This window comes from Dryas octopetala, chromosome 7, assembly GCF_963921425.1.
Source record: "Dryas octopetala chromosome 7, drDryOcto1.1, whole genome shotgun sequence".
Classification (NCBI taxonomy): Eukaryota; Viridiplantae; Streptophyta; class Magnoliopsida; order Rosales; family Rosaceae; genus Dryas; species Dryas octopetala.
Genome location: NC_141372.1, coordinates 11346626 through 11362102, shown reverse-complemented (window position 1 = coordinate 11362102; position 15477 = coordinate 11346626). Strand labels below are relative to the sequence as shown.

Here is a 15477-nt window from a genome sequence, read left to right as displayed (position 1 = left end):
AGTATTGTCACAGTGCTATGCAAATAGGCTTTGTATTTAACTGTCTAAATTGATTTTTAAAGCACCATTACTTTTTGTTTTGGTGTACGGCAGACTCAAAGCCCACACAACAAACAAAAATTGCCCAACAAGGGTAAGCACATGTAACCTCCAAAACTTGACCCAACAATTGGTTACTTTAATTGTTTCTTTCTGTTGCATATTTAATTAAATTAAATTGTGATTGGCAAAGTAGTTTTAAATTTTAATTCCCTAATCATATTCATAGGATACTGATGTACAAGAGAAATTTCACTTCCCACCACACCATCATCATCACTTAAGGCACAACACTATTACATTTCACTATTACATTTAATGGTACACTTGATAAGCGTTTGATTTTAAATTCTGTTCTTACACACTTCATCAAACATTTTTAAAGAAATCAGCAGTTGCATGAAACTTCTGAACCCTGAAATTAGCTACTGCTAAAAGAGTAACTGACTGGAGAAATCCTTGCCCTTTTTGTCAGAATTGCTCTTTGGAGACCTGAAAGTGCAAGGATCAGCATCATTAAGAATTTTGATCACCTCCCGCATTGTAGGGCGCAGGGACGGAAGCTTGGTAGTGCAAAGAATAGCAACCTTCAAGACCTTGATCATGTCATCCTGGACACATTCATATGCCACTTTATCATCAAGAATCTTGAGAACATTTTTGCGGTCATTGAGATTAGTTGAAACCCAATAAACGATATCTTTTCCTTCCCCATACTCCTCGTCAATTGGTCTCCTACCAGTTACTAGCTCAAGTAGCACCACACCAAAGCTATATACATCGCACTTTTCAGTGACTTTAGGAGTATATGCAAGCTCTGCAATGGAAAATCAATGACACAATTATGACAGAATAAAGTGCAAGGGAATTTTAACAGCCATCTATACATTGGTAAGAAAGGAAACAATAAAACACTTGCTCAAAGATGTTGTTCTTTCAATAAAACACATATTAAAAGATACTGTAATATATGAATGCCTATCAAAGAAACTTGAACTGAGGAAAGTTAAATGATTATTCTCTCAACACCAAATAAAAACATATTACTAGGATCAAAATGTCAGTGGACAATCAACTGACTTAAATTCCTGACTAATGCTTTCAAAATAGATCATCAAATGAAGGAGACTAAGTAATTCATGGATGCTATAATGAAAGATTCAAGAAGGAGACCAAGTGATTCTTATAAACTCAAGTAAATTATAAGGAAAAAAACAAAAGAACATGGACAAAATATGCAGATCAAAATTCTACAGCTATAAAACATATCACAAAGAAATTGCTTCAAACATAGTTGAAAGAAGAAACCAGCAGTAACTGACATCGCATATTACTGAATATAATCCACGAGATAGTTTCTAAAGATAATAACAGTAGTAGTAGTAATAATAATAATAAAATAGAAAGGATATGATTTATAGTTTTGAAACTAACCAGGAGCAATATACCCATATGTGCCAGCAAAGGAGCTGTAATCAGAACCCTTAGGAGAGTTTTCTGCAATCTTTGCAACCCCAAAATCAGCAACTTTTGGCTCATAATCATCATCAAGCAGAATGTTGGTTGATTTTATATCTCTATGAATTATAGGTGGTGAACAATCATGGTGCAGATAAGCAATCCCCCTAGCTGCTCCCAAAGCAATCCTATACCTCTGGTACCAATCTAATTCTGGCTGCCCACCTTTAATCTGTCTGTGAAGCGCTTGAAACAAATTACCATTTGCCATGTACTCAAACACTAGAAGACTAGATCCTCCCTTCACCAAACAAGCATAAAGCTTCAATATATTCCTATGCCTGATCTTTCCTAAAATGTCCATCTCTGCAGTCAAAAGCTTCACACTATCTCCTTTCCACAGTTGCTTCACAGCTACTGTACCACCATTTTTCTTCAAATCTATGCGATAAACTTTCCCTGTGCTCCCACTCCCAATCAAATTTTCTTCTTCCAAATCACATATTTCATCTGGGTCTATTTCCAATTGGTGGAAAGATGCAAGTTTCCACTTGGGATCTATTTCCTTCCCCCCTTCCAAGTTATTTTCTCTATCAGCCTCACCAAGCTTAAAGTTCTTATAACTGAGAAGCACTAATCCAGCTAAAACAGCAACCAAGGCAGATGCTATAATTGAGAACAAAACCAGTTTATTTTTAAGCACCCCTTTCTGATTAGGCTTTTCAGAACAAATATTCATCCCAGAATTTCTTTGGGTTTTGAAATATTGGTCAATGCAGAGTCCCATGTTTCCACGAAAGGCTTTGTCTCCACCCATGGTCAGAAGATCGGATGGTACTCTTCCTGATAACTGATTTTCAGACAAATCTATAGAACTTAGCTTCAATTTCTCTAAACTTTCTGGAACCAAACCTGTGAGTTTGTTTCCCGAAAGATTAAGAGAGTTCAAAGGGCTTATCAGAGAAAATGTAAGAGGGATATTACCAGTTAAGGAATTCCAAGCAAGATTAATGTCCACCAACCTCATACAGTTTCCCAGTTCTGATGGTATTGACCCTGTCAAAGAGTTTTCTTCAACATGCAAAGATGACAGCTGCTTTAGAGCACCAATTTCAGAAGGTATTTCTCCAGAAAAGTTATTATTATTCAAATAGAGCCTCTCTAAGTTTGTTAGCCTCCCAAGTTCCGGTGGAAGATAACCTGAGAAACTATTGTTCTGCAATATCAACTGATTCAAGCTGGTTGAGAACCCAATGCTGGGGGATATCCCTCCACTAAAGTCATTATCACTAAAATCAATTATAATTGCGTAGGGAAGTGACCAAACCTCAGTTGGAATCTTCCCAGAGAAATGGTTCTTATTGACTCTGAACCTCACTAGAGTTTTACAGTGAGCATAGGACTCTGGCAACTCTCCAGAAAAATTGTTTTCCAAAGCGAGCAAGAATCTTAACTTCCTCTTTTCACAAAGAAACCTTGGGAAACCACCTGAAAACTGATTCTCGGATATGTCAATGCTGTCCAAAAGTGAGAATCTGCCAAGATTTGTAGGAAATTCCCCAGAAAATTTGTTTCCATAAATTGACAATGCAGAAAGATGTTGCATCTCTCCAAACCCTGCAGGAAATTCCCCAGAAAAGTTGTTTGCATACAACTGAAAAACAAACAAATTCTTCAGATTTCCTATCTCAGAAGGCAATTTCCCATGAAATTTGTTTGCTGAAATATCAAATTCCCGCAGAAGGGTGAGATTAGCAAGCTCTGGTGGGATTTCTCCAGTCAAATTGTTTGCAAACAGTTCAATCTTATTGAGGTTTTGTAGCTTGGAAATCGACTTGGAGAGTTTCCCAGAGAGATTGTTTGTCGACATATCCAACGTCTCCAGTGCCCTCATTTCGTAAACAGATTCTGGAATCTCTCCCATTAATTTGGACCCCGGCAGATACAGCCAAGTCAAATTCTTCAAGTTTCCAAGTCCCTCAGGTATTTGACTTTCTTCGAATTCATTGACCCCAAGGCCCAGAGCAAGCAACCCTGTCAGATTCCCCACCCAAGATGGGAATTCGGCAGAGAAGTAGTTTGTAGAAAGATCAAGAATTTCCAAGTTTCTGAGTGAGGAAAGATCTGGGATTCTTCCAACCAATTGATTATGAGTGAGATTTAATGTCTTAAGATTGCCACAATGAATCAGTTGGGCAGGAAGCTTCCCTGTAATGTGGTTGGAAGGCAGTGAAAGCGTGTTGAGGCTCTCAAGGACACCAATGGAGGGTGAAATCTCGCCTGAGATGGACTTGTTATCAAGAGAAATTTCAGTGACTTTCCCTGAAACACAAACAATTCCGAAGAAATCACAGGGTGACTCTGTCTCTTTCCATGAATCAAGAAAATTCAAAGGGTCCTTGAGCTGCCTTTTGAACTCAAGGAGGGCTTCAATTTCGACCGTTAGAGGCAAACAACGCGGGAAAAGCAAAGAGAGGAAAACAATTAAGGTTGGAAACGAGTGGAGAGGGGGAAGTGGGATTTTGGCCATTAGGGAAAAGGGTGTGGGCAAAATGGTCAAATGGGGGCAGTGGGAATCTTGAGGATATCTAGCTTAGGGGATCAACAACCCCATTATTGCTACTTCGACTTGGTGACCATCCTGGAAACAGCTGAGCAGAAAACGCCCATAAATCATTGTCTTATAATATAATAAGCTTTAGAATAATGTTATATGAATAAACTAATAAAAGTTTTTCTATTACAATAATTGATAATATGGGTGAGAGAGAGACAGAGAGAGAAAGAGGAATGCAAAGGTGATGTTAGAACGTCAATTTTGTCTGTAGCTGTGGCTTGCTAATAATTGTAATTATCACTGTTATAGGTTACTGTAATGCGAAGAGATTATACTTAGAAGTCACTCATTATGATCTCTTTTGCATCTGGGGTTTATATTGCCTACTCATTAAGTAAAGAAAAAAACAGAGATTTCTTAACAGAGAATACTGGTACTCAACTAACTAACAAACAAATCAAAGAAAGTAATATTTGATTATCTTGCAATTGCAGCACTCATGAGAAAAAGGAAAAAGATAAAGACCATGTCACTTGAACCCAAAAATATAAAAAAATTCTAGAACCAAAAAAGCAGCTTAGTATTGGATAGTTGGAATATTGTCTTGAAAAATTCAAATTCAAATTCCAACCCAGATTCCAGATTTTCTTTTTCATTCAGTATGCTATTATTATATCCATAAAGCAAGTGAAACGCTCAAAAGGGAAAGAAAAATTTGACAATGAAGAATTTCAGCAAAAATTATAGAGCTTGGATTAGAGTACCTGAGAGCTGAGACATGTGAATGGAGTGGCACATTAGCTAAATTTTAATGCATCTTCCATTAGAAGAACTGCTGGATTCCTTTCATCAAACAATGAAGAGCCCGAAATCGATTAACCCACTTTCGAATCAATGAAGTAGAATGGAAGGGAAACGGGAAATGTCAGAAACAAAACAAGTTAGACTTTCCCTTGAAAACACCATAAATGGGTTTCCCGAGAAACAAACAAACTTTACTCTCCAGAATATATATTGAACTCAACTCAATTGTACCTGACAGTTCCTCATCCCCACACCTTTTTTCGGGGTGCTCAGCCGAACCATAAATTTCATAAGGAAAAACAGCAACCCACCCAAGAAAGAAACAAACGTGAAAGGACGAGAGGTAGAAAGCAGAATAAGAAAGGAGAAGAAAGATTACTGTAGGACGTGTCTGTGAGCAGAGACAAAAATAGTGGTGATGAGAAAGGTTTGGAATTTAGTGGTGACCTCGAGACAAGCGAAAAGGTGAAAGGATTGATATTGTTATATGGGCCATATGGCATGATGCGTTATGTGAGTCACTCACAGTGGGAGTCGTATGTAGTCATGAAATGTGGGAAACTTCAAAAAAGTGTTTTTAGAAAATGACTCAACGCTACTATTCCTGCTGTGGAGCTTTTGTTCGGTCTTTTGGTGTGGATGAGAAAGAGAGAGAGACCAAGAAAAATAAGTGGAAGAAACAAGTGCCGTACGCTTGTTAGCAATGAGATTTTTTTCGAAGTTAAAAGAGAACTTCCGGGCAAAAGATAAAAAGAGCAATTTTATAAAAAATTGTTACTATTTACACACCTTAAAAATTTAATTTGTGAAATGATAAAAACATCTAAAATAAATTATTCAAAATCTTCATCTCTCTCTCCTTCTCTTTCTCTGCCCATCTTTCTTTCCCTCTTTCTCTCCCCATCACAGCACCCTCCACCCCGCCCCGCCCCGCCCCGCCCCATTCTTCCCCGTCAAGACCAGCGACCACCCTGACCCGGCCTTCTCTCTTTCTCCTCACTCTCCTCTCCCTTTCTCTGTCTAGCTTTAAGACCGCCGACCTCCCCGCCGCATCCCTCGATCTCCCCTCTCCATACCAAAACCCTCATCCCCTCCTATTTATTTTTCCTCGAAACCCAACCCCAGCCCCTCCTTTTTATCTTTACCCATCTCTCATTCCCTCTCTCTCCCCAAAACATTTTACAAAAAAAAAAAAAAAGTTGCAACTGGTTTGGTGGACCAGTGTCGAAACTTGTTGTTTCATTCAGCAGGTACCCGTCGAACAATCATGTTCTATTCGGCGGGTACTTGCCGAACGAAACAACAAGTTTCGGCACTAGTCCACCGAATCAACTGCAACTTTTTTTTAAAGGTGGATTTTCTGGGAGAGAGAGAGAAAGAGAAAGAAAGGATGGGCTGGGTGGGTCGGGTGAAAGGGGGAAGGAGGTGGTCGGGGTGAGGGAGAGAGAGGGGGTTGGGTGTGTATGTGTGTGTGTGTTTTTTTTTTTTGTCTAAGTTGATGGGATGTGCTGTTGTGGTGATAAATTTTGTGAAATTGATAAAATAGGGGTATTAGGGTAATTGAAAGGGTGTGTTAAGAGAAATTTTAAATTTTAGAAGAGGGTAAAGGGTGTGTAGGAGAAAAAAAAAAGGTGTACAAAAAGAAAAAAAAAAGTATGCAAAGAGCATCACTCTTATAAAATAATCATTTTTAATGAGTGTTGATGCAAAAATCGGTGAGTAGATACAACTTCAAACAGTAGGCCTAGCTTTCTATTTGGTCTTCTTTGTGGATGATCTGGAGTGTTTTGGATGAACTGGCTTTCTGATATGTCTTGATGAATTTTACCTGCGTGAACAAGAATCAATAGAAGTAGCGCCGATGTGGTACCAATCAACTATGCTTCGATGATTAAGTCAGAAATAAACAAACAAAGGTAGAGAAGCAAGAACAAGGTAAGTGTTAGATAATATTTGTATTGGGCTTGTTTCCCTTAGTAACTAGGTTATCTTAAGCATTAAGCCTTAGGACTTTATTTGTATCCTGTAAAAATATCTTTGTTAATGAATGAGAAGAGTATGCAATTACATAAAACTTACATGGTATCAGAGCCTTAGATGTTTTTCAGCCCTTCCTCTCCCAATCTTCTTGCCGCAACCCTAGCCTTCTTCTCGGCTTCACCATGTCAGCTTCCACCTCCACTACGCCTGTTGCTCCCTCTTCTTTATCAGGGAGAACAAGGTAAGAAGTTCTGGGTTATTCTCTCAAGGGGGTGTGTGTAAGTATTTAGGGTTGTGATCCCTTCTTTGTGTCTATGAGGCTGTATATATAGGCAAAGAAAAGGTAAATTAGATATTTACCTGCATATGGTTGGGCGGTGGAGACAAAGCCACATCATCAGTTTGAAACAATGTCATGCACAACTACCCAACAAAGTAGCATTGAATGCAAGTATGACTTTGTGATAGTCGGCAACCCCAAGTGTCCCATATAAAACTATATGGGACACTTGAGTATGAGTGAGGATAATATGTGAACCTTCCAGAATAGCGGTGGACTAGAATATCCAAACTAAGCCAAATGTATAAATCCATAAATCTCTCAAGTATGAAGTGACTACTTTGACTGGTCGAATCAGGAAGGTGATACACACACCGAGCCGAGTTGAAGACCTTTGAGAGATCCTCCGGATTTCTGTTGAATGCTCAATGGTTGAGATGTGATCGGCTCAAACAATATGATACATGTCGAACATCATTGGTGGAGTCAGAACCATGTGTCGCTGAGTTGGAATGGTGAGGTGGACGATGGTTCTGACCAAGTCAACCGTTGAAAAGTCAATGTGCCACACAGCTTCTTGTCAGGCCACATGTAAATGGCTAGGAAAATCCAGGTGGATACCTGGATTTATCCACAAACACTAAGGGACTTTACTTTAATAGCCTTGACGGGAAAACTTTTACATTTCATAACTCTTTGGCTATTTTCAGACAAAAATATCCCTCAGAGTCGACAAAGTCCACAAAAAATGGCTGCAGCACCATCTAAAGTGGCTGCAGCCAGTTCATCTTATTCATCTTTTGATGAACAACTCAGAAACCCATATTTGCTCTAACAAAAAAAAAAAAAACCAGACCTACAACCAATCATTTTCAATTAAATTGATCTAACTTTCAAGTAAAAATCAAGAAAACTAATACTAATAATCAAGTTTTACTAACAAATCTAACTTTTATTACTTCGATCGGTGTAAATTACATAAACTCAAATCTAAATCAGTTCAATACAAACAAAACCCTAAAAAAATAAAACAAAGAAAAACATGGTGAATCTACAAGAACATGGATGCAGCAACAAGAGACCCAACACTGATCTATGAACACAAAAAAAGACACATCACCATCTCTGCTTCAAGATCGACACTGTCAAAGAGAGCTCATCGATCAAGGAGCTCATCAAACACAACAAAGACCCACCATAACTCTCGGATCCACGACCTCGATCTAGTGTCGGCGGGGCCGCCTATGGTGGAGAGAGAGAAGAAGAAGAAAAAGGAGGGTGGGGGAAGGAGGTGGCTGGAGGTGGGATGGTGTCCGAATATGTTGCATTACCAGTAGTCGTGGGATTGAGAGAGAGAGAGAGAAGAAGAAGAAGAAGAAGAAGAAGAAGAAAGAGGAGGGCGAAGAAGAAAGGTGGCTGGAGGTGGGATGGTGTTCCGGATATGTTGCATTACCAGTAGTCGTGGGATTGAGAGAGAAAGAGAGAGAGAGAGAGAGAGAAAGAGAGAGAGAGAGAGAGAGAGAGAGGATTTTCACACCTGGCAAATCTTTCACTCTATCTCCTTACCCAGAACTACCAAATTAATGAAAGAGACAAAAGAAAAAGGTAGCACCGAAAAAAGGAAAGAGCGAGATATATATGGTGGGCTTGGAGAGAACATAATGACAAAGTTTGGGCTTTAACATGATCATTTATATCAAGAGTGTTTTAGTCTTTTCAAGTGAAAAAAGGGTTAGAAAAGTAAGAATTCTCCCACCTAGGCTAAACAAGTAAGAGGAACATCAAAAGATGTCATTTAGTGTAATTTTCAAAGATAAAATGAGAGTGTTTTTTATTTAGAAGAGGGAGGGGGAATATAAAGTTTTGTAATTGGGGGTTAGGGTAAAGTGATCTACCATCACTTGAGCTAAAAACTCCCATAAAAATTAAAATAAAAGTTAAGAAACCTACCATGATCAAAATATTTGCTCGATGCCACAATTATATATAATTTTTATAATTTAATTCAATGCTTATGGTTTAGGATTTAACTATTAAATTTTAAGGAGGATAAGGGGTGAGAAAAAGGCAGGGGACTAGAAAAGTGAAAAACAAAAATGTTGGGAGTAGTTAGAGAACTCCAAAGTAGTGAGGAGGTTATGAATTAATGGTCATTTGATATATGATACAAATAATTTTAACTTCATTCAACTTAATTATCTTCATTCTTTGTGAAATTAATTGGCAAACTTTTTCTTTCCTTTGATTAAGTTGATGATATATTATCAAGCATAAATATCGTGAAGTAAGTTCTGTAGCAAATTGTTTAGCCAATCTAGAACATAACTATAATGCTACTTCTATTTTGGTTTGAAAACTTTCCAAGTCTTATTAATTTTATTACAATTGTTGAACAATGTATTCATGTACTCTATGAAATTATTAATAAAAGGGAAAGTTTTTAATATAATACCTAAATTTTGACTGTTGTCTCAGTTTATGATATGAATTTTATTTAGTATAATTATGATATCTCTAATTTCATTTCATGTCAAATTAGTATTTTTTTATCTAAAAATTGTATTTGGGATTGTGACACGTAATCATTTTTTAACGAAAAATTTAATAGAAAAGTAGAATTAAATACCAAATTCCAATAATTTTTTGGTATAGCATGAAGAACATATAATATTTCAATTGAACTACCAAATTTAAATGTAGTTTTTTAGATTAGGTCACAATATGTTGGGCCATTTGATTTGAGCCTTTTCTATTTGACATTTTTATCCTTTGGCCCACATATGATGAGTGTTAGTTAAAATTTATAAGGTTTTGACAAAAGTGACCTTGAGACTTTTATATTGTTTTGAAAATTTACTAATGTAGTCTCAACTTCACATTTAGTTGTGACTTTACGACACTCACAACTTCAAATTTAGTTGTGACTGAACGACAGTCACATCTAAATTATGAGACAGTCACAGTTAAGTTGTGACTTAATTGAATTTTTTTTAGAGAAATTATACTACAATATAGTATAAATAGAGGTCAAAACAATACTTTTACTAAAAATAATATATAGTATAGTGGTGTGAGTTGTTTCTTTCAATTTACTAAGACAGTCACAGTTAAGTTGTGACTTGATTGATTTTTTTTCTTTTTAATACAATATAATATAAATTAATGTAATATTTGTGATGTAATATTATTTTTATTTTTTTATCATAGTGGCATGTGATGTAATATTTGTAAATTCTAATACCTTTTACTTTATTAATTTGTTTGATTTTTCAACTAGTACTTAATCTAAAATGTTATTTAATTTTAGTACCTAAACTAAAAAGTTATTAAAATTTAGTAGTTAAAATCAATAGACCTAAAATTTAATAAAACTAACGGAAAATATCAGTTTGATACAAAATGAAAATTAAGGTAGTAGAATAATACAAAGTAAACTTCATATTATAAAATGGAACAACATTCAAAATTCATATATTATAACTAAAAGGTTTTCTTAATCAAATCTACATTTCGGCTGTTGAGGAAAAAGAGTTAAAAAAATAAACTTATTAATTCAAGTCAGCCAGCTTTCACTACATGGGACAGTGCCGACACTCGGGTATGGAATAGAAATGTGACATTGTGAGTCGGTTTCACAATCCACATGGTCCAACCACAATCATTTATGAAATCGATCATATCCCAAATCTTTCATCACAGGTAGATCCTGTGATCAAATGGTGACACAAATAAAGCTTATTGCGAAGCCTTCGGTTATTGTAAAGAAATTTTTTTATGCAACGAGTGTATATATTATTGTATTGATCTTTTTTTGTACGTGTCAGATTACATGACGAAAGAAATAAACAGAATAAATATATACAACTGTAATAAATAAATTATTTTCGTTATTGTAATTGTGAGTGAATTGGAAAATGGGTTTTGTTGTGCTTATACTATTTGTATCGAACTACCATCATTTACCTATTTCTTTTTGTTCTTAATTGGTTCAATATCTTAATTTCTCCGCCAAAATCCTGGGTTTTCGTACTTTTGAATACGTTTGGCCTCGAGGAAAATCTGATGAGTCCGGTTTAAACATCACCGAACTGCTTGGTTCCTATGGGCATCGTGTGCATTGTTAGATCGACTATCAACTAAAATCAATTAGAGTTTGTGAAGTTACGAAGGGTAATGCTTAAGTTGTTCTCTAATCAAGAAAATCAAACTTTGTGATTGAGCAGTCATTCAAGATTAGTTAACTAGAATTCAGAGGCTGGCTTCTTCATGGAAGGGTAGGTCTGGTGTGTTTTTTTTTTTGTTAGTGATTATAAAATATAAAGGGTTAAATGATGCTTGGATGGGTGTGCTTCTCAGTAGAGGATAAAATTGAAGAAAAATGTGGTCTGTTGTCAATCTAACATGAATTTTCATAACTTCTTCTAGAGGGAGATCATGCATAGTAGAATCCTCATTGACCCACATACTTACGATACCATGATATGTAAAGTTAAATTTAATCATTTGCTAATCCTTTTTCTAATTAACTCTAATGCTAATTGGATATACGGCAAGTCCTACAGTTATGTTAATGCAATCTATGGCTTTGAATCTGGTTGGTCCAATTTGGATGGATCAAATCAATTGGATGTAGGAATTGCTAGTAGTTTAAACTTTTTAAACACAAGTTGAACTCAATTGCAAATCTTATTTGTTAGTTTTTTTTTTCCGTGTCCTCTTTATTAGCCCAAAAAAAAAAAAAGAATAGTAAAGAGATATCTTTGAACTTCTCAGAATGCAATCCAACCATCATCAGAAGACCCGGAGATAGAGTAAAGAGTAGGAAGAAGGAGACGGCGGCGGAGATATTTGAGAAGTCTCTGTATATCTGTAGCACGGTGTGTATGTAAGATATAATGGAGAGCCCAACTGCTTGGTTGCTTTCTGCAGTAAGTCGATCAGTAACTTCTTTTCCTTCATTCACACAAATCAGTCGACACAACTTCTCTTCATATTTGAAAATTCTTGCAAATTTTGTTAGAAATCTTATGGTATTTTAATAAGTGATTGGCTTCTCCCAATTGGATTAGTAATTTATTTTAAGTTGTTTCTTGTAATTGTACTTGGCATCTACCGTGTGTTTTTCCTAAAAGTACTTTCAAGTGCTTTTAATTTTATTTTTTTGTCAAATGCAAACAAAAATTCTTTCAATTATTTGAAAACACTTTTAACCTTTTTAAAAGTACTTCCAAACAAATCAAATATGACGAGGAATAAAATTGGTTTGAGTGATGTTTTCTTTTACATGAGTTATTAGATAATAAAATGGATATGAGTGAGGTTTTAAGTTAATAAAAAATAAGTGTGCATTAATCTTAATACTCTTATAAAACAGTCTTTCATAATTTAGTTCCTCATAATAACCATTATGTGTATACTTGTATACTATTGACTCATTGTCATTATATATATATATATTTATAATGATTCATTGTCCTTATTGTACCATTACACCATTATGCTCATCAGAAAAATCTTATTTGTAAATTTATTTTTCCGAGGAATTTGTAAAAATATTGAGTTGCGTGGCATTGTCCTTATTATAATTTTATTTCAAACAATTCAAGGTCTATTTTTAATGCATCACCAAATATACTACAATTACCAATTTAGAGGCAACACCAAGCACTTGTTGTGCCAAGTTCTAGTACACACCCTCACACACTTAAAAAAGTAGGCTTGAGCATTACATAAACTCACTAAAAGTACTCTTTGACAAAAAAAAAAACCTCACTGAAAGTACAACACGGCCCACCCTTTAACTAAATTTGAAATTATAATAGTAAATATTTAAATATATATATAATTTTATTCAGATAACTAGGGACGTTCGCACTTAAATATATATATATATAATTTTATTCAGATGAAGACGTTCGCACCGCACCTAATCAAGCCTCTATATATTGAGAAATGGACTTACATGCAAATTGTCTGTTTGCATGTAGGCCCATCTCTCAATGTAATTCAATAATTCAAATCGTCTATTTGTTAGGTACCCACACAAAACTCATCTTTATAAAAAATCACAAAAATTGGAAATCATTTGGTCTTCCAACTATGACCGAAAAAATAGACGAAAATGGTTCATCCGATAAACGTTGAAATAATTATAATGATAATCAAATGGTCAAACGAGTTCTAATTTTTCTATTTTTTTTATAGCGATAATTTTTAAATGTACATCTAAAAATTAATCGGTTCATATTACCCTTTTAGTTTAGGTAAAAATGGACCTCTCTTTAGAAGGGAATCTTATATATGAGGGCCTTTCAAATGAGGTATACCTCAGCCATAATCATGTATGACTTGTGGGACCTACTCTACATTGTATTTTGATGATCGAAACTGTCTATTTTCTAAGTCTATATTCAAGGATGGTCCCTGAAAAAAATTAGACAAATCGGACTGTCCAATGGAAGTTTTTCTTCACAAGAGTTTAATCTGTCAATCCCTACACTAGGGCTAAGTAGAGAGAACGACCGTGCAGAAGCGTAGTCCTCAGATTTTTTGATATTATATCTTGAGGTCCATTGAGAATACTCTTATGATGTAACTCTCTAGGACTGACCCACCAATGGTTTAAAGACTGAAACCTAATATTATCCAGATCTATTAGATGTGACCCCTCATTTTAGTGGTCCAAACACTTAAGGGTCCGTTTGGTTTAAGTTTTGGAGACTTGGGAATGAAAAATCAATTTTATTCCCACATTTGGTAAGTATAGGAAAGAAAAATCAATTCTTGGTCCAAAAAAATCTGATGCCTTTATTGGGCGAAAAATGAAACCCTTACTCCAGCTTGAGTTTCGTTTTCCCCTCTGTGCATATTCCACAAATCGGTGCATATTCCACAAACACACAACAAGTGGCCCAAACTCAGCCCAAAAGGTTTTTGTACTAAACAAGACCACAAACACACAGAGATGAAACTAAATCAATTCGTCCGACTTTTATTGAACCAGCAAAAGCTAACACTTTATTGAATAGAAGACATTTGCCATGTTATTTATCTGGCTTTGGAATCTAATCATGTAATTCGATGGTGGTTTTCAGTATAATACGCCTACCAAGAGTGCTTGTGATCTCATGGGTCAGCATCTTGGCATGTCGACTTGTTTCCTCCTGTGTACGAATCAGACCCATTTCTGTATCGAGCTCTGTGGTCTTGTTCTTCAAGATTGATTCTTTAGTTTCACCATTCAATAAATAAGGAATAACATCCATCAGAGTGATGCAAGTGGCTGATGACACCAAAGAAGTTAAGAGCTTGGCAGTTGTCAATACTATGACCACAGTTCTTGAATGCTTGGTAAAAGTCCATAAGTTAATATAATGTGTTGCTCCACACAATACAATGACAGCACCAAACTGAACTCCAACCCATTTGTATTGAAGCACAGTGGATTTGTGGACAAAGTAGAAGAGTTCCGCAGAGACGGAAGACAAAGCAAGCGCAGTAGCGTAATCTGAAATGTACTGATATTTCATCAACAAGTCATCCGCTGACCACCCGAACTGTGACTGAATGCAGTTCCACTTCTCCATCATATTACTCGTTTCTATATGCCTGCAACATATACATTATAATATCAAACAAATTAATTAAAGCACAAAACAAAACAGAAGAAGAAATTAATGGCAACACAAGCCCAACAAAGGTTTTATATATTGCTATGCAAAGGAGAGGGTACATAGCAGTGGACAAGAAGAGACATCAAGAAATTAAGCTTACAAGAATAGCAGAGTGTTACAAGCTAGCAATCCAAACCATATATTAATTAAAAAAAGCCTTAAATATATCCTAGGTAGATTTTACGCTGCAGCCTTCCATTCAAGCAAAAACAACCAAGAATGAGAGGTCACTGAATTCTGAAATAACCGATGCATGGCCAAAGTGAAGACCAAAATCGAATAGATTAAGATGCAACAAGTCCTATCTAGATTATATTGCTTCACAAAGGGAAAAAATCAAGCAAACCATATGGTACCAAAAGAGGGGAATGTTATCTATCTTCTCTTTTATTATTTGTAATCTCATGATCGGAATCATTCATTTTTTAAATCACCTTTTAAAAATCATCTATACAAAAAAAATCAACCAAATAACAAATTGTTTGGTCATGTAACTGTTATCAAATTAAAAAAGATGAATCAAACTGGTACAAAAACCATCTGTTTATTTGATTACAGTTATATAACCAAACAATTTCTGATTAAGTTGTTTTGTTGCAGAAACCGATGATCTTTAAAAAACGATTTGAAAAATAAACGATTCCGATCATGAACCTACCCTGCGGAATCAAAATAATAAAATGAAG

General features: G+C 35.6%; 1 protein-coding gene and 1 pseudogene across 4 annotated transcripts; both read right to left on the bottom strand.

The window, feature by feature from the left end:
- Positions 1 to 348: 348 nt before the first annotated feature.
- LOC147279674 (Leucine-rich receptor-like protein kinase family protein) lies at positions 349 to 5331 on the bottom strand. Of its 4 annotated transcripts, none has more exons than XM_086251037.1 (4): positions 5090 to 5331; positions 4819 to 4937; positions 1474 to 4148; positions 349 to 856 (listed from the first exon to the last, which is right to left on the bottom strand). In XM_086251037.1, exons 3-4 carry the CDS (start codon positions 4025 to 4027, stop codon positions 471 to 473), a joined length of 2940 nt encoding a protein of 979 aa, XP_086107163.1. In that variant the 5' UTR covers positions 4028 to 4148; positions 4819 to 4937; positions 5090 to 5331; the 3' UTR covers positions 349 to 470. The 4 variants fall into 4 exon arrangements, with proteins under 4 accessions (XP_086107163.1, XP_086107165.1, XP_086107162.1 ...); XM_086251039.1 differs by having other exon boundaries at positions 1474 to 4138; XM_086251036.1 differs by having other exon boundaries at positions 4819 to 5331.
- An 8851-nt stretch (positions 5332 to 14182) lies between these two features.
- Positions 14183 to 14704, bottom strand: LOC147279673 (ethylene receptor pseudogene; annotated as a pseudogene).
- Between the last annotated feature and the right edge of the window lie 773 nt (positions 14705 to 15477).

What these genes read in the sequence shown, in the direction of transcription:
- LOC147279674 (XM_086251036.1), bottom strand. Translation starts at nt 4,027, where the DNA reads ATGGCCAAAATCCCACTTCCCCCTCTCCACTCGTTTCCAACCTTAATT. An exon ending in ATATGGGTATATTGCTCCTG is followed by an intron (nt 857 to 1,473) that starts GTTAGTTTCAAA and finishes TTTCCATTGCAG; the next exon opens with AGCTTGCATATACTCCTAAA.